General features: G+C 42.5%; 1 protein-coding gene across 1 annotated transcript in view; it reads right to left on the bottom strand.

Moving 5' to 3' along the window:
* The window catches only part of LOC134227336 (uncharacterized), a 33,701-nt gene extending 24,444 nt beyond the window's left edge, over nucleotides 1-9,257 (bottom strand). Inside the window, exons 1-3 of the mRNA XM_062708738.1 lie at nucleotides 9,032-9,257; nucleotides 7,411-8,712; nucleotides 6,194-7,336 (exon numbers count right to left, since the gene is read on the bottom strand). Coding sequence (XP_062564722.1) covers nucleotides 6,194-7,336; nucleotides 7,411-8,712; nucleotides 9,032-9,181 — 2,595 coding nt within the window. The 5' untranslated portion in view covers nucleotides 9,182-9,257. The remainder of the gene's footprint in view (nucleotides 1-6,193; nucleotides 7,337-7,410; nucleotides 8,713-9,031) is intronic.
* Between the last annotated feature and the right edge of the window lie 10,146 nt (nucleotides 9,258-19,403).

The following is a 19,403-nucleotide window of genomic DNA, read 5'->3' as shown; positions in this document are numbered from 1 at the left end:
AGCAGATTGCTAAGCTGATTGAAACACTGAACGAGAAAAACAGATAAATGTAACAATGGCAGAACACGGTTTTCCGAATGTAGCAGTACGTGGCAGTACATCGAGCAAGTTGCTCATGCAGATTCGAAAACTTCGGACGACATGCCACCTCAAGCTTCGACGGAACATTTTTTTGTGGTTAAAATTCAGTTTTATTTTGTCATTATATGTACAGTTATTTACAATTGTAGTTCAGCGTTTTCAAATCAATTTAAATCTAATTGGAACATTAAAGCGTCTACATCAATTCTATCGTTACACTCGTTAACAAAGCCGATGTACTTCACAAACAAGCGGAGAATTTCCACTCGCGCAGCTCTTCCAATTCCTGGCAAAACAGGTCTCGTGAGGTCCTCGAACGACAGTCGCCTCCAACCATTCGTGTAGCCGGTTAGCCTCTGGTGTAAGACCGTCCAGGCCGGGCCGACACGAGTGCAGCTACAGAACTTGTGTTGGAGCGTTTCAGGTACCTGTATGTCACAGTGTTGACAGTTCTCGTCCGCCACCCGTTGCATCACGTGCAGAAGCTTCCGATGTTTGATTTTCCCATTCACCAGCAGGTAAAGTCAGGATCACTGCGATGAGGACAAGCGCTGGACTGTTTCGTTCCACATTTGGCAGTTTGGTATGCTGGACGAAGTGCCGGTGGATCATATCGGCGGAGGGGTTTTGTTGGATATGGTGAGGAATTTGGGATAAATTTGATAGAATTGATTTTAGGTCAGGATTGTCTATTGAAATTGCGGGGCGCGGAATTGCGTGTAAAATAAGGGATTTATAGTAGGGAATGGATTCGATATCTTGCAGATGTCGATTGGTAGCCAGGCTGCAATTTTTCAGCGCCAACACGTGCAAATTCAAGCCGCCGTTTTCGTTATTCCGAACTAGCTACATGAACGGAACGCGCGCGTTCATTTCTCTCCACAGAATCGTCCCCATCGTAGCTGTGATTTTTGCTGTATGAACACCAAGCGAAGGCAGCACAGATGAAGGGTACCACAGTTTCGACGTACCGAATGTATTTAGCATTATCACCCGCTGGTGCAGATTCAGCCTGCGCAAGGACTGCAGCCACATTTGCTATGAGAACTTGCCCGCCAGCGCATCCAAGTTGAGTGTGGACATCAGCCTTATCGAGTTGGCGAAGGTAACACCCAGAATCTTGACAACGTTGGCTGTTTGTACCCACTGGGTAATTGCATTACCTTCGAAAAAGCCAACATTCACTGCAACCATTTTTCGCAAATTCAATTTTGCGACGGCGGCAAGCCCAAAGCGACGAAATATTTCATTCATCGCTTCTATTTGCAACGATGACGTCACAACCAGGCTGATGTCGTCGGCGTAGGCAACGAGCAGATCATCCCCACATAATTGCTCAAGCGTACACAATAGTGGGTGAAGATAAAGCACGAACAGCTGCATGGACAAGTGCGATAGAAAGAGGTGCCCATTGATAAGCAGCCGGAATGTGGACCGACTGGCTATGTTCGAGAGAAGAGAGATGAGTTCCTCGTTGAAGACGAGCGACCGCATGGTTTCGAAGAGGAACGAGTGCCGCACCCGATCGTAAGCATTCTCCAGATCGAAGCTGATGAGCTTACCGGCGCGACGGAGATTGGCGATCCGATCTTTCAGAGCGAGAGTGGCCTGGAAAATGATTCGCTCTACGTTTGAACATTTCTGTCCGTTGCTTAGAACGCGATGGGCTTCCATAATGCGTTCCATCCTGTTTTTCAGGATGCGGGAGAGCAATTTATAATCGCTGTTGAGCAGCAATATGGGCTGTGTTGTCACTCTCCTTCTTCTTAACTAACACGATGACGCCCTCCACGAAGGCATGAGGGAGATTTCCGTTGAGTGCTTCATTCATAAGCATGTTCAACTCACGGTAGGTGACATCGAACATCCGGAGATAAAATTCTCGTGGGATCCCGTCGGCACCGGGGGATCGTTTGAGTGCGCTCGCCATGATAGAAGACAGAATTTCTGCTGTTTGTATCTCCTCCATGCACGCTTCGTTCAGTGGGTCGTTCGGTGGGATAACACGTTCGTAAGCAAAATCGTCCCCGTTGTTGGCATTGCCGTCGTTTTCTGCTGTTTTTTTCTAAGTAGAGAATAGAGAAAAAATCAAACATATTTGCCTCTATTTTATTGAGGCTCGACGATGATTTCGCCTTCTCCTGTCTGTAACTGCGTTATCGTTGTTTTCTTGCGTCGTCTTTCCCCCAGCTGGAAGATCGACATTGGGTCACCGGCCACGTTCGTCTCGTTGATGCGCATAAGCATATGGGAGAAATTACGCTGCAGTGCCAACATTTCCCCATTCAACCGGTTGATGGTGGTGATCATTTGTGATTGCTGATAATAACCGTCGTACGCTAGCCGTAGTTGCGCATAGAGGTGCTGATGCGTATCGTGGAATTCCTCGTAGACGGCACTGATGTATCCTGTAACGTACAGTTCGATACTTACACTTTAGCGTGTAAGTGAATTGACAGGTCTGCGCTGCGCGCAACACTGTCTGAGTTCTCGTTAAACAATAAACGAACCGACAGGTTCTTTCTAATCGATCACTCGAACACGACACAAGTCTTTTTTATTATCTCCCGCGAAAACCCCATTAGTCTCGGTACGTTTCGGTAGTAGTTTAACCGGATATATTAGGCACGAGATTTCCACTTGAAAAAGGATTTGATTTTTGGCTTTGCGTACGACAGCCACCATTGCATACAGGACGCGTAGTTTCTGCGCTGACGAGTCCAATATTGCCATTTATACTGGAACTCGGCAACGTTTTCTTCGGTTAGAAGATGAGGTCGAAGGGCCAAGAAGCCGCGCCCGGGCTCGAGTCCCAGTGGGGAAAGACAGAGTCTGAGCGTTAGCGCTTTGTGATCTGTAAAACAACAGACGTGTGTGTAGGCGGACTGCAGTTTGTCGCGAAGACCACGGCTCACATAGATCCGATCGAGTAGACCGGCATCACGTGGCACAACTTCTCCCACACATCATGTAGCTGCAGCTGCTGTACAGCTGTTTTGAGGGACGGACTGGTGTTCGGGCTGGACGAATCGCACGCACGCAATTGAAATCGCCAGCTACGATGACATTTTCGGTGTGGTGTCGGAGATAATAGGCGAGCGTGCCATTGAAGGACTTCTCTCTTGCAGCGCGCTGTGCAGTCCCGGAGAGAGCGTTGACGTTGCAGATCGTTGTGTCGTGCACTCGCAGCGCGATTAGTCGGCTGTCCAAGCTCTTCTCTACGTGAGTGACTTGGATGTGCTCGTTCACCGCAACATCTATGCCTCTCCTCGTGTGGTCCACATTCGCGAAAACGACAAAGCCAGGCAAGGAAAGCTGTTCGTTCTCGATTTCCTGCAGATCGTTGTTTCTTGCCGGGCGGGCGTCCTCGGCTTTGGCTACTTCTCGTCGATGTGGACGAATCATCCGTATCATTGCCGGCGGTTCGATCTTTCGATCGCATCGCGTTTGCTGGCTACCAACAACCACTTTAGCGTCAACCATGTCAACCAAGACCACTTCAGCGGTCTGTGGTTGTGTGCGCAACGACGATGATGAGTTGCGCGCGGTTTGTCTTTGTAACGAACTGGGAGACACCGTTCGTGCAATTGGAGCAGCAGATTGGCTATCAGTTGGGTCAGTTTGAGCCGGACAGTTCGGTCTGACTCAACGGCTGTGGCAGCTCAGGGAAAGCTTCCAGCGATGCTGGTGGAGAAGCGACGTAACGCTGACCTACCGTTTTGGCGCCCGGGTGTTCTGCAACGTTCACCTTCTTCGGTGGTTGTCGTGGTTTGCTTCGCCACGTTCGCATAGCTCTTCTGGACTAGCAGCTTTTGGTCTGGACACATGATATGCCAGTATGCGCTTGTTCTTTCCAGTATTTACAAGAGACGATCTGTCCCTTGTAAACCATGTAGGCCTGCTGTTCATCGATCGTTACCCACGAATCGATGTTCCGATGGACTAGCATTCGGGCTGACTAAATGCCGAGCGGTAGCCCACCGAACTCGAACCCTTCTCCCCATGTCGGCTCACGCAGCGAAAACACCGAACGCACTAAAAAAAATTCGGGGACGTTTTCTGACAGGTCGTGCACTTTAACCTTTACACATCCATCTTCCATGGTGATGCGAAGCTTGTACTTTTTCCCCGCGAGCTCCACTTTCGATAGACGAAAATGGGCAAAATAATTCTCCCTACAACCAAAGTCTTGTATCAAAGCACATTTTAACGAGATACAAACGGAGAAAAACGCAATTGAACAGGTGGCGTACGCCTCAGACTCTGAATCAGAAACAGTGCAAAATCATGTCCACCAAACTTTTCATGACCAACACCGAGACTAGCAGCAAAAATAGTCCCATTTAGCCAAACAATAATATATAGAAACTCTTTAAATGCAGGCATAACCTCACTCCGACCTTGACCGAGGATGTCACACTTGACAGTGATGTTATTACGTTGTTACAACACCACTGTTCAAAGATTCCTTTCAGAAATCCTAAAGCAGTTTCATAAAGCGGAGTATGAGTGGTTCGGGACATACGGGGCACTCCTTAGCCGTGCGGTAAGACGCGCGGCTACAAAGCAAGACCATGCTGAGGGTGGCTGGTTTCGATTCACGGTGCCGGTCTAGGCAATGTTCGGATTGGAAATTGTCTCGACTTCCCTGGGCATAAAAGTATCATCGTGCTAGCCTCATGATATACGAATGCAAAAATGGTAACCTGGCTTAGAAACCTCGCAGTTAATAACTGTGAAAGTGCTTAATGACCATTAAGCTGCGAGCGGCTCTGTCCTAGTGTGGGGATGTAATGCCAATAAGAAGAAGAAGAAGAAGAAGAAGCCCTTGCGAGAAAGCTGTCCCATAACCAGCTAATAACGGTGGCATATGAGTCAATTCCCCGTATCCATCGAATCCTTCTTTAGCAATATTTCACATCTTTTCTCTCTATCCAACTATGTGTATCGAAATTGAACATCAGTCGATCGCGTTTGAATCACAAACATGTGCTTCTGCCTGTCGTATTGAGGCGGGTTTGCTTCTGCTACGACAATAGAGGCTTGTTTGCAGCTGTTTGATCATTTATTCATCCATTTAGAATTCATTTGTTGATCAAAATCATTATCATATCAGGGGAAGGGAATTTAATTTCTTTTTTCGTTTCAGAGAGCCAGCAAACGCGCTCAAACCTAGGCTATTAGCCAGGGCAAGGCTAATATCTTCGCCTCATCCGAGGAAAATCATCGGCAAGGATAATGGAGTGACATAAATTTCTTAGCAAAGTCACTCCCAACGTATTTCCACAAATTTTCTATCATTTGCTTATAATGATACTCCTAAACCACATACCCTACGCACCATCCAATTCCTTGACATCTATGAGGGCGTCGGTGAGTCGCTGGCCTCTCGTTTAGTAGATGTCATATCATCATTTCCTTCCCTTTCCTAGTAACGGAGAAGATGGGCGTGGCCGGCAATGATAGCTTTCATGTTTTATCATTTTGGACCCCCAATTGGATTTCCATTGAATCCCAAATGGAAATCCATAAGCAATTGGGGTAAGAAAGGTAAAGAATATACATGACAACTATCAGTATGCAATCTACGAAATACTCCGTTACAACGCAACGCAACGCATACGGGGCCCTCCTTAGCCGTGCGGTACAACGCGCGGCTACAAAGCAAGACCATGCTGAGGGTGGCTGGTTTCGATTCCCGGTGCCGGTCTAGGCAATTTTCGGATTGGAAATTGTCTCGACTTCCCTGGGCATAAAAGCATCATCGTGCTAGCCTCATGTATACGAATGCAAGAATGGTAACCTGGCTTAGCAACCTCGCAGTTAATAACTGTGAAAGTGCTTAATGAACATTAAGCTGCGAGCGGTTCTGTCCCAGTGTAGGGATGTAATGCCAATAAGAAGAAGAAGAACCTACATCATGAACGCAGAATGAAGTTGGATTAGCCGTTCATAATAGTGTAGAACATAAGTTCTTAAAACTTAACTCCTCGCTACAGGCCGAAGCAGCAAATTTGAAAAAAAAATGCAAGAAGAGCTCCCAAAGCTGTTTTTACTCCTAGGAGATTTCAACTGCCACAATCTTAGTTATAGTGTATAAAACTTTAAATACCTGTGAAGCGTACGTTTCGTCATCGCGGATAAACGTAAGTGTCCCATCGTGACTGTGCTCCATCTCGTCCACAACTCGTTCGAAATTGCCCTCGATTCGAAGCATCGCGTGGCACGGTCCAGGAAAGCAACTCCAAACGTTGTGCTGTTTGTCCTTCAGGGCGTAACAATAGGAATTGTAGTACAACGTAGCGATGGTCTTTTTGAGTGTGATCACCACGAAGTAGGTCTCCGCGCGTTGACGGGTTTCACTCCATATTTTGTCTCGTAGCAGCACCTGTCTGCCATGAGTATGGGACGTTGGAGTTACAAAGTTCCCACGCGGTTCTGTCACTCTGCACCTTGCCGGACATCGCTGGATGGCACACCGCCACAGCTCGCCCCCATTCCAGGTCAAACTCACCAAAGTGTACCGGAAGCCGTCGTTGAACATCTGCGAGTGTCGGCCTTTGTTATAGAGAGTACCATCGGTCAATCGTAGTGGGTAGTTCTGCTTGAAGAGTTCCCAAATGATTGAATCGCCTGGGAGTGGTTTGGCAGCGACTCGAATGAGCACCATCCCATTATCGTGATTAGTGCATTTAGGGCTTTGCTCGAATCGGTTAAAATTCTCCGTAATTTTTAATTTCGATCCACATCTTTGACAAGTGGCGACGTAACATTGTTCTCCTAACACTAAATCCCACAAAGTGTTACGATAGACGAGAATAGTGTTGTGCAAATTATCTTTGTAAATGGCGTACAACTCCTTGTCACCGTTTGCAAGTGTTATGTGGTCTACCTTACTGACCGGAGAAGGGTGCTGGTGCTCTTGATTTTCATTTTTGCAGTAGATCAACCCTTGCGGGCTCATGTGAAATGCTTTCTTGCAGCGCATCCCCCAGCAGCACCAATAGGTGGTACCATCGGGGAAAAAGTCCCACAGTGAGTACCGATAGCCATCGTATACCATCCGAATCGAACCATTAACGGTTTCCCTGAACTTTCTTGGTCTGGGTGCGATTTGGGGTGGCTGCTCTGGATTAAACACCAATTTGGTGTTTGGCTTCGATTCTATCGTCTGTGATGTCGATGGATGTTGAGTGTGAAGATCTTCAATGGTCATCGATGTCGGTAGAAATGGATTTTGTGGAGTTAAAAATACCTAAAAATAAAGATAGATTTAATGAAAATCAAAATTGTTCATAATTCATCCTACATGTTCAGCGATCTACTTACTGCTTTCTTGGTGATCGGCTTGACGACAACGCTGAATCCGTCATGCTTGTGCTGTCCTTTCTCGGCGAAGGATTGAAAATCATTTCCAACGAATAGTTTTGCGTAGCAGTTGGTGGTTGTGCACACCCAATGGTTCGAATCTCTGCTACCGTAGCAGTGTCCGTTGAAGCAAAGCTTCAAGCATTTGGTGTTGGCCCTAACGACACTGTAGAACAGTTTGTTAAATATTCCACTTGCCAGAGGCTCGTGATTGTGCTCGACCGAAGAAACTTTCTCGTCCGAATCCATGATGGCGAAAACTGGACAATTTACCGTATCGCAAGCCCAACGGCTGGTACCATTCCAAGTGCAATCCATCAATCTATATTGATATTTATTGTGGAACAATTTTACCCGTCGATTCGAATCCCAATCTGTGCCGATTGGCAATCCACAGGGATTAATTTGTACGAATAAGTCCCAAGGATTAAGCTCGCACTCATCCGGCTTGTCATCATCTCTATATAAAATGTAGCTCGCTGGATGATTGTGTTCGCCAAACTCCTTCAAACTTTCAAAATCCCCTTTAATAATCACATACTTTCGACATTTCCCTTTGTTTTCTTTGCATACTGCCTTCCTTTGATTTTTGCGCTTCTCGCCAATAACCCACTCATAATGATTCCAAACCAAAACTTTCTTTCCGGTGAAAGAACTCACCGAAAATCGCTCGGAGATTTCACTATCTTCATTATAAATCATTCCAGTACTCTCAACAAATGGGTAATGATTATGCACTTTTGCCGTGTGGAGCGTGATGTTCCAATCGACCGTAGCGGTGAAGCTCATCCGACAGGCACTGTTGCGACAGATCCATTGCATTACGCCACTTAGTTTGATTGCCTTACAGTTCATCAGAAACCCGTTGTGAATCAATCGAACCAATAGTTTCGTTTCAGTTTTGCGATATTGACCTCTTTTGCCTCTCTTAACGGGTGGGCCATTGTCTCCGTCAGCCGATTCTTGTCCGTCTTCCAATTCCGACTCGGATTCCATTTCGCATTCCGATTCCTGTTTAATTAGTTCACTCGATATTTCCAACGGCGCCTGCTCCACCTTTTCATTTTCCTCCTCTTCATCGAAAACTTCCGATTTGATCGTAACAGATGCTAGGGAAATGTCTGTTTCGGAGTTCTTCAGCCGGATGCTCGTTTGGAATGTGTAGTCGTATTTTTTACACAGTTGCTTGAACTCATAGAATTGTTCCACCAATGTAAGACAACGTTGGCAAATTGAAGTTGCTGGCGCATCTTCCAAAAGAATCTGGAATTAATTAAATTTATTAAAAAGTTTTACGAAATAATGTAACATGAACCAAACCAAATTACAAATGTAGTAGCTCGTATAAAATGCGCAAAAAACGCCGTCGTTTGAAGTATTATGGAGCGCGAGTGTCTCTGCTGCCAGTGATAGATCCAAAAACTTTAATAGCTTATACAAAAACCTTGCAAGGATCTGGTTCACCATCAAGGCAATTAATACCCCGGTGTAAATTTTTGTCCGTCGATATAACGTTTCACACGGGGTTCCGATCTATGGATCCAAGCTGCTTCTATATTGCGACTGCAGATTTTGTACTTACCGAAACATCCACGCAATCGTTTATTTTTCCTACGAGATTGTGTTCGCTGGCCTGCGCTAACACGTTCTCCAGTAAGGAATCCTGTTCAAAGCACAATCTGCAACAGTTTTGGAAATCCTGAAGCTTTAAATTATCCGTATTTTGAGCCATTTTGTGGACTAAATCATTTGCGAAGTAGCCGAAGTTGATGGAGTTCTGTTTATTTTGGTGGTTTCTGACGGATTATAATCATAGTTCCTTTGTTTGGGTTGAAAGTTGATGTTGTCTTGACATGTGCACTGAATAAAATTTACATGGGGAACAGACGGCTTTGGCAGGTTTTGTTCTACACGGGTAGATCAAACTACCCAAATTTTGAGTAGTTTTCGATCTAGCATCTCTTTCATTCCATCCTTTGATGTCAAAAACAGAGAAAGAAAACCACCCAACGATAGCAGTTCGATGGGGGAAGCCAACGCTAGGTTAAAGGGGTTGAACTCAAATTTAGGTTATTTAAACCTATTTGAACTTAACATTAGGTGGAAACAACTTAATATTTAGGTACTTTTTCACACGAGATCAAACGGAAACTACTCAAACCCGAGTTCGGCCATCCAACTCAAAATTGGCTTCCCCCACCAACGGTCCAAATTAAGTGAAATGAACTTAATTTTGAGTTGTTTGAACTTCATTTTGGGTTGTCTGATCTAACCGTGTATCACTCAGGAAAATCGACACATACTTTATGGCAAAAATCCATGTATTTTGTAATATGGATATCATGCGTCGGCACATACTTATTTGCATACAAATTCACACATGAATACTATGACCCACATGGATAGTATGTGTGAACACACATGCAATGCGTGCACTGAGGAAACTGGACGTATGATTTCCAATCAAACGCCTTATGAAAATTTGCCACAAGGAATCGGTATGAATTTCAATATGTTGCCTTATGAATGATGATTTACATTAAAAAAAAAGTAAAGTGCAGCAGACTGGGTTCGAACCATGGACGTCGGGATCGGGAGGCCGGTATGTAGACCACACGCCCATCGACGCTTGAAGACTTGGGAAGGTAACTGCGTATAAAAAGCACTGTTGGTGGAATATTCAGTCGAAGCTTCATAAGGCGCCAGTTATGAATTTCGCTAGTCCAGTTCGCTGAGTGTGTGGGCGCATGAATATATGTGTCAAAAATATGAAAACCATTTCGCTATCCCCATTGCAAAAATCCATGTTTGAACTCATGAATATAATGCGCAGTTTTTGTGAGTGTATTATTGGCAGGGGGTTTTGTCGACCGAAGTTTTACTTCCTTCCGAAGTTTTATTTGTCAAATTAATTGATGCGTTGTTTAGCGCATCTTTAGGCGAATCCAGCGCACTTCTTCCGAAGTTGGGAAAGTTGCGTGTATCTGGAAAAAAATCCAACTTCGGTATAAAAAGCGGTATAAATTTATTCCGGATACACAATATAAAAATTTATGTCGTGAGACCAACCCCGTGGCAAGAGATGCTTCTCAGCGTAGCGAACATCTTCATGAATATGTCCAGCATACATTTTGAAAAGTACTTCTCCCGAATCGTGCGTTTACAAGCAACTAGATCTTATCTACAATATTGGTGGCTACACATTTTTAATTTGATCGAAAATAATACCAGCTTTTATGGGCATTTAAATATAATCCTAAAACATCTTTCCGCATACCATTTACAGTGAACGTTCGCCTATTGGGGTTTTTCTAGTTGGGGCGTTTTTTAGTTGGGGGTTCGCTAATTGGGGCGAAACCCAATTAAAAAGCAGCTAAACGTCAGAATGTGATATCAAAAACGCGTTGACGTTTTATTTCCGTGTTTGGCGGGATCGATATTTTCTGGCGCGTAAAATTTTCCTTTGTTCAATGCAAAAAGTAAACAACATTGACGCTTGTCATAGCGCCCCAATTAGCGAACGGCATTCGCTAGTTGGGGTGAGGTCGTGCCCCAATTAGCGAAAGATCACTGTATTTCATTTCAATTTCACTAATGAATGTTGTTCGATTTGCATCCCCGGACCTTTCAACATGCTCACCACAGTATAAACAATAACACGCTCATTTCAATCTACTCAAAAGTGAGTCAAATTTGACTCACTTTGAAAAAAAATGGAACAGCTCACTTTTGAGTAATGTAGCATCATGTCAAAATTAGAGTAGCTCTTACTCACTTTTTTTCAACAAAAAGTGAGTAGATCTTACTCACTTTAGAAAATGCCGGGTGCTTTGGGCTTGATTATGGAATTTCATTTTATTTTAATGAAAGAAATGCTATCCGCCTTGCTAATTTTATTTATTAATTTAAATATTAGTTGATGTACAGTTTATAATACTAAGTATAAATTACAAATATGGTTGGTAGTCACAAAAATCATCGTCTTCGGGCGCTGAGTAATTTCTTCCTCGACAGATTCATTTGGGTTCGTCGCCAAGGAACAAGACAATGTAACGCCCATGATTTGGTCGGGCGTATCTTCTTCCAATTATGCGTACACCTAAAAAAATAAGAGTAGAGGAGAAATTATAACACAATCAAACCATCTATCTAAACTAAACATTCTAACCTGTATCTAATCGCTTTCTGCTTATTGTATAGCTTGGTCGGGATCTGGATTTTTACTTGAACGTAATAGCTGTTGATCCGCTTAAGACCTTTGTCGGGGAAATGTGTCCGTCGGTGTGCACATCGGCGCCGTCTTGGCAGACTATTCTCTAGACTGTGAATAATTATAAAATTAAAACATAGACTAACGAGCCCAGTTCTTAGCAACTTACTTGGATGTAATGAACAGCTCTTTGTTTCCCACGATCATTCGCACCTTCTGCTCTTCCTCAATCCCGGCCAGCACTGGGAAGGTAACTCGCTTTCGCTGAACCGTCTACCATTTGACGACATACTCCTGGCACGGCTGATATATTTCATTCCGTTTCCGTTCATTTGTATCCACCATATTGTAGATAATTGATAAACCAATAATTAAAAAAAAATAAAAGGATTTTGCCAATCAACTGTATATGTATTAATCAAATTGGCAACAATGCCATTTCTTACAGAGAGCTTAATAATAAACGGTCTGCATGAGCTTTGCAAAAAAAAAAGCTTGTTATTAGGAGAGAAGAGCAAACGGCTCTCTGACGATTGGTAGCGTGGGTATCGGAGATGAGAAAGCTAAGGGCAGTCAGTTTAGAGATTGTAGTTCAGATGAACGTGATTTATTCACGCAACGTTCAAGAGCTCAAGCGACTTCCTGTATTTGATGACGAATCTGCCGAAGATGATGACGTCGAATCCGTGACAAGCCCAGGAATGAAACGACCATTGGACAATAAGGGATCGACCGGGTGCCTGAATGTGCCCGGAACTGATTTGGAGACTACGAGACCGAGGCCACAGCGTAATATACGGAAGCCGGAACGGCTAAAGGATATGTTCATGTACCGCATTTATCAGTAATGAAATATTTCCAGGTAAATGAGTTGATGTTCAAAATTCAATTAAATCATTAATCCTCATTACTATTTCGAAACTCGTCTATATTATCCACAGGCCAACGTACACTCTGCATCTACCGAAAACGTATATAATCACTTTTAAGTTTATGATCTTAAACGTAAGAAAATATTTAATAACTGAAGTTGATAATAAAATAGAATTTACCACATGATTTCCTATATATTACTTCTGGGCAAAAATCAATACAATTTCTTCGCTGTAATCGAAACGAAGCTGAAAGCGACTTCCCCAATCGGTTCCATCCGCATACCAGCATACAACTTCATCAGACACTCTCTTCCCGCCAACAGGGGACGTGGCTCAAAAACATGTGGTGGAGTCGGATTGTGCGTACAAAAGGGAATCAAAGCCACGCCTCGCCTATACTCAAATCAACTTTTGACCCTAAGGTTCCAATCGGTTTGAGATTCGAGCCGTCCAAATTATGAGCAACAGCCATAATATTGATGTGAAAACCATTTACAATTCTGTATGCTCGAATCCTTACTTCTCCCAATGTTATAAAAAGATGCTTCTTGATCATCTTGATTTCGAGCTCGACAAGCTGTTTGTTGTCGGAGATTTCAATATTAACATTTCCTCCACTTCCTTGCCAGCAAACCATAAGGCTTGCTGACGTTAATCATCTTTCTCTCGCACGCACACGGAGGGGATAGGATTTATTTTCATCGGGAAACGCTTCCGAAGCGTTTCCCGATGAAAACAAGTCCTATCCTGGGATCCTATCCATTCTGTGCGCGTGCAAGAGAAAGATGATAAACGTCAGCAAGCTCTATTGATCATAAAATCGCATAAACACTACGTTCAATCTTTCTGTATTACCAACTGACCCCATACGCATAACCGACAACACAATGACCACTATCGATCTTCTGATCACAAACTATCCTGACTGTATTATCAAGTCGAAGACCAGCACTGCAAGACAAATATCGACAACATTTGTTACCTTAGATGGATTGAAGCAGGGTGATGCACTCTCGAATCTACTGTTCTATATAGCGCTCGATGAAGCGATTGGGAGAGCTGCTGTGCAAATAAGCGGTACCATTATCACAAGATCGCATATGCTCCTGAGTTTTGCGGACGATATCGATATTATCGGGATTGATCGCCGTGCCGTGGAAGAGGCTTTTGCGCCTTTTAAGAGGGAGACAACGAGGATTGGACTCACGAGCAATACCAGCAAAACGAAGTACATGGTCGCTGGCAATCAACGTGGGTTCATTAGTGGTGGTGTTAGTGAAATGGTGCTGGTTGGTGAAAAATTTGAAGTGGTAGAAGAATTTGTGTATCCTGGAACATTAGTGACGTGCGATAATGATGTTCCTCTCGAGGTGAAAAGGCGTATTGCAGCTACACCTACTGAAAAGGCGTATTGCAGGGCTTATTACGGACTTCGTAACCAGCTTAAGTCCCGTAGTCTGCAAACGAAGGCAAAATTCGCGCTGTACCTATACTACTCTGATACTTCCGGTGGCTTTATACGGCCATGAAACATGGACATTAAAGGAGGCTGATCGGAGTGTTTGAACGTAAGGTGCTGCGGACAATACTCGGCGCTAAACAGGAGAACGGTATCTGGCGGCGTCGCAAGAATCACGAGTTGTACTAGGTGTATAAAGGGCTGGATATTATTAAGCTTGAACAACACGGCAGACTACGGTGGGCTTGACACGTTGTTCGTATGCCCTAAGAACGTCAAGCGAAGATAATATTAAGTAGAGAACCCGGAAGAGGCCTCAGGCTTCGTGGAAGGCCTCGTGCACGATGGCTTTTTGCAGTTGAGAAGGATCTGAGGGTGTTCAATGTTCAGGGTGACTGGAAGCGATTGACCCAGGATTGAGTGCAGTGGAGAAGGATACTCCATTTGGCATAGGTTCGTTGAAGAGCTGTAGCCCATTAAGTATCAAGTATAGGTATAGCCCGGAATCATTTCATTATCACAGCTGCTTCCGAACATCGTCTATCACGGTATGCTACCTATCGGGTGTGTATACTGACATGATAAGTGAGAGATTTTTTCATTCTCCATTGGATTCAAACCCTGGTTGGGGTTCCTTTTGTAACGATTGATTTACAACCCTATTAAAGAACATGAGATTCTGCGCCTTTGGTTCCACTATTTATTTTGCAAGCGACTTTAGCCACTTGGACCCAATACCAATACATCTCATCCTAAACTGCTCGAATTAAACGAAAAATGTGTAGACGAGATAATCGAAAATATTCAAATTTTCCCTATACTAGAAAACCGATGCTATTAATTTGCTCAAGGTTGCAGATAACAATTGCTCTAGCAGTAGTTTCGCAAATATATTCGCTAGGCTTATTCAAGGTGTTGAGACCTGACCGGATAAAGCCTAGCGAAATCGAATCACTTTTATTGGAGTGCTCCATTGTGCTGGATTGTTTTGATTTTGGATATTAAAAGCTTAACAAGTTTTCGGTTAGCTCTAGTTAGTGAACTTTGATTTAAAACTAGAGCGAGTAAGTAGTTATGAAACTAGTACGAACAAAATCATAATTATTATAAACAGTTTTACTCCTCTAATAGTTACATAAAGCTAGTTCTGTTATAAGAAGCTTTTTCATTACTTGAGACCCGTTATAAAGTTGACCCAGGTAAGAAATGTTACCAGATTATTATGTAGAATGGTTAAGTGAGACCCATATTCCCGTTAATAGATAACCCATTAGCGTGGGTGCTGGTTTGGGAACAAGGTTCCCCCGAACTTGAGATCGAGCCTGAAGTTAAAGCGATTTTCGGCAAAGCGAAAAGCCGTTTCTATTTGGTGATGCCACATGGTCGTACGGTGCATTGGGAACCCCTGCTTCAAGACGACACAAGTTGAGTGCCTTTTGGGGTTTGCTTACCGCCCACCACCCGCCGGAAAATTGGAACGAATCAAGGACCGATCCACGACTGATCGATTCTAACCTCTCTTAATAGTTAAGCTGAGAGAGAGAGAACGAGTCGCGCAAGCGTATATAGTACGCAAAGAGAAGCTTTGACGTAGCCAGGATACAGCCCCGAACCAGGCTTGGGAATTCGTCACCACCGCTTCAGGTTCTCAGAAGATTAACGTCGACGAACATGTTCTATGACAGGTCAGTGATCACTGAAATAGGAATTTCAGCTCAGTTCAGGAATTGGAATTGTTAAAGCCCGGGACGTTAGCATAATCAAATAAACTAATAGAGTTTATTGAATCCCTAACAAAACACGCGTTCGAATAAATTAAGGCTTTCGCCACTGATGAAGCCGTGGAACTCCCATGGGAGTATTTTGCGTTATAATTACCTAGTAATAAAAATTTTGAAATGCGATTTTGAGTGATTTTCTTCTTTAGTTAGCCCTTGCTTTGGTATGAAGTAGTTTCAATAGACTCGCCCGCAGATTTGGAGTTTCAGCCCGGGCACAGATAACAGATATTTAGGCTAGAACAAGCCAATGTATTTGACAGCTGCATTCGGGCTGCGTTTTCAATAACAATGATCCTTGCGCCATCTCCAATCGATTGCCAAACGCAGTCCCAATTTAAAATACATTTGAACCAACGGTTGCGGATGTTTACACACGTATCGGATGCTAGCCTCAATATCTGTTATCTGTGGGCCAGGCATCCTGAAATATCTCCCGCTTTCGACCTCCCTGGGGAGTGGCGCATAAGTCGTTTGTTGGTTTTTAAAGAGACTACGTAGTATTCTAGCATTTCGGGGATTGCGTAATGAAACGCTTTTTCAGTTTGGTTGAAAAACAAAGCGTTACATTTTGGCGCCCACGTTTAGGGGTCATAAGTTGAAAAGAAAATTAAAATCAAAAATTAATTTAAAAGATTTAAAATATTATACGTAGTATTGAGTAAAATCAGTTAACATTAAGTGCATATGAATGATTGAAATTGAGTGATTGAGATTTAGGTTGCAGTTTTAGTTTAGTAAGAATTATTTTTGATTGAGTTGAATTTAGTTGAGACAAATGTTAAGAGTTAAGAAATAATAAGATAGAAAGAACTTTTTTTTCATATTTTTTTCATTTTAAATATATTTTACTATTACTTTACTATTATTAATATACAATTATTACTAGACACGAACCATGGATAATTTTTAAGAATTAATTTAGATGACCTTGAATTCGAAGAACTTACATATGAACTAGTATTGAGAGGATTCCAGTTACAGGATCCATTGAAGCTCAGAAAAGAGAATTGCGAGCACGAATGCGAGGTGAAGTAAAGAATAATGTTAGACTAGAAAGTTTCCGAACGTTGAGTGAAGAATATGAAATAGTTCCAGAAATACTGGATCAGATGGAAATTAATCTCAATTTGAAATCAGAACCAACATACGAATCAAGACTTTATCATTATCTCGAACGAGTAGCACGTGCAAAGGAGACCGATGATGTAGACAGAGGAAATAAACGAATTTTGCTTGAAATAATTTGTGAGATGGTCAAATCCCATTTTAGACGAGATATTAGCATAGACGAAGACTCATTTGAAAATTCATTAGACTTACTAGAAGAAGGCGCGGTAGGTGGACAAAGTTCCAACAATTCGGTAACAAACTTGGAACTTTCAGCGAAAGGGGACAACCCCAATCCTGAAACGGGGACAGTTCCAAAACCGAACAGAAATTTAAAAGGAAACGCAAGACCCCAGGAAAAAGATAGGCCAATAACTTCAAAACTTCAAAGTTTAGTCATGAGTCGAACAAATACAATACGGAAAACAAACATACCTGAACCGATCAGGAATATGGAACCCCGTGAATATTGGCATATTTCAGAAATTGAAAGCTATATTGCGGAGCGTGTCCAACAAAAAGTGAATGAACACTTAACAAAACAGAAGGCAGGAAATAAAACAGTTGAGGATTTGACTAATAGATTTAGAGCAGTAGAAATCCAAGATACAGTGTATAATAAAGACCCATTACTGACTCGTCCATACTCAAAGGAATTCAGATCGGTCATTCCAAACAACTTGCACATGCCAGAATCCATAAGAACAAAGTTACAAACTCAATCGGCCTATCAATCGATCGATAACTTAAAGAATATCGCAGACCAGAGACAAACGATAAATATAAGCAGAGCTAACAATACTTACGATCAATTTCGTCAAATACCTAGATCAACAGATTTTGCATTCCTACAACATCCAACTTCACATTTAAACCAATCGAATCAAAGTCCTCTGCGAAATGGACCTTTCATTTTAAATCAGGACCAAAATTATTCTCGTAGACAACCGTACCACACATGCAACATAGTAGAGAAATGGCCGAAGTTTCACGGAGATTCAAGCTCAGTGCCACTAGCATCTTTCCTAAGAAATATTGAAATATTATGCAGATCTTACGGCATTGACAAAAATGAACTCATCAGACATGCACACTTGCTGTTCGCGGGCGATGCTAGCACATGGTATACCACCTACGTAGAAAAGTTTCTAGATTGGGATAGTTTGGTTTACTACTTAACACTCCGTTACGACAATCCAAATCGCGATAGATTTATCAAAGAAGAAATGCGAAATAGAAAACAAAAACAAAGTGAGCTTTTTAGTGCTTTTCTAACAGACATAGAATCTCTGGCGCAAAGACTAATCACTAAAATGAGTGAAGAAGAAATATTTGACATCGTAGTAGACAATATGAAAATGTCTTACAAAAGAAGGTTAGCTCTCCATCAAATAGCTTCTATAGAAGATCTTGCCAATATGTGCTATAAGTTTGATGCACTGGAAAGTTCATTGTATGCACCTCGGAGTAAACCTCTTGAAGTACACAACCTTGAAGGCATTGATGAGTCAGATTCAGAAACTGAAGATATAAATATGTTACAGAAATTACGAACAGGAAAAAATCAGAAAAGGCCAGAGAATAGTAAGAGATCTGATCAGGTAGAATCAAACGATATTCTATTTTGCTGGAATTGTCGTACAAATGGACACTTTTGGAAGGATTGTTCCAAGCCAAAGACAATTTTCTGTCACGTTTGTGGTATGGTAGAGAAAACAACAACCACGTGCCCTAGGCAACATCCGCCTTTTAATCCAGCTGTTATACAGTCAAAAACTTGCAGCGGGACGAAATGTAAAGAACCACATTTTTGAAGTCCCAAAAGAAGAGGTTCTACAAGAAGAAACATTTTCGTATTTTAATCAAGTTTTCCAAATTAATATTATACCATCACGTTGCCCGCACATAAGCGTCAAAATACTCGGCTCGGAAATTGAAGCACTTGTAGATACAGGGCTGGCATATCGGTTATTAGTTCCATTCCTTTAATCGAAAAACTAAACCTTACAATTCACGAATCGAACTTAAAAGTAGCTACAGCGGATAAAACATATTACAAATGTTTGGGATATGTTAACATCCCATATACGATAGAAACAATAACTCATGTAATACCAACAGTAGTGGTCCCAGAATTGTCCAAAGATTTGATCCTAGGAGTAGACTTTCTCCACGCTTTTGGCTTTAACTTGTCACGGAATCAAAATGATGATGTACATAACTTACCAATAGATATTTTCAAAATAGGATTTGCCGAAGATTACTTCTCAAATAATAGCGACATTTTTCATTGACAGTCTCACCAAAACTATACCGCCGGAAATAAGTATAAAGACAAGCATGATTTTCATACATTTTCATCATGATTGAGGATCGATATCTCGATTCGTAGCGATTCGATTTGGCTGAAATTTTACTAGGCACCTGTTTTCAACTTGAACTTTCGATCTTTGAGTAAATTGTATACATCTCTGTTGATTTTGACCTCAAAATCTGGAAATAATTATAAAGACACCACTTTT

This window comes from Armigeres subalbatus, chromosome 3, assembly GCF_024139115.2.
Source record: "Armigeres subalbatus isolate Guangzhou_Male chromosome 3, GZ_Asu_2, whole genome shotgun sequence".
Classification (NCBI taxonomy): domain Eukaryota; kingdom Metazoa; phylum Arthropoda; class Insecta; order Diptera; family Culicidae; genus Armigeres; species Armigeres subalbatus.
This window is presented reverse-complemented; position numbering and strand designations above follow the sequence as displayed.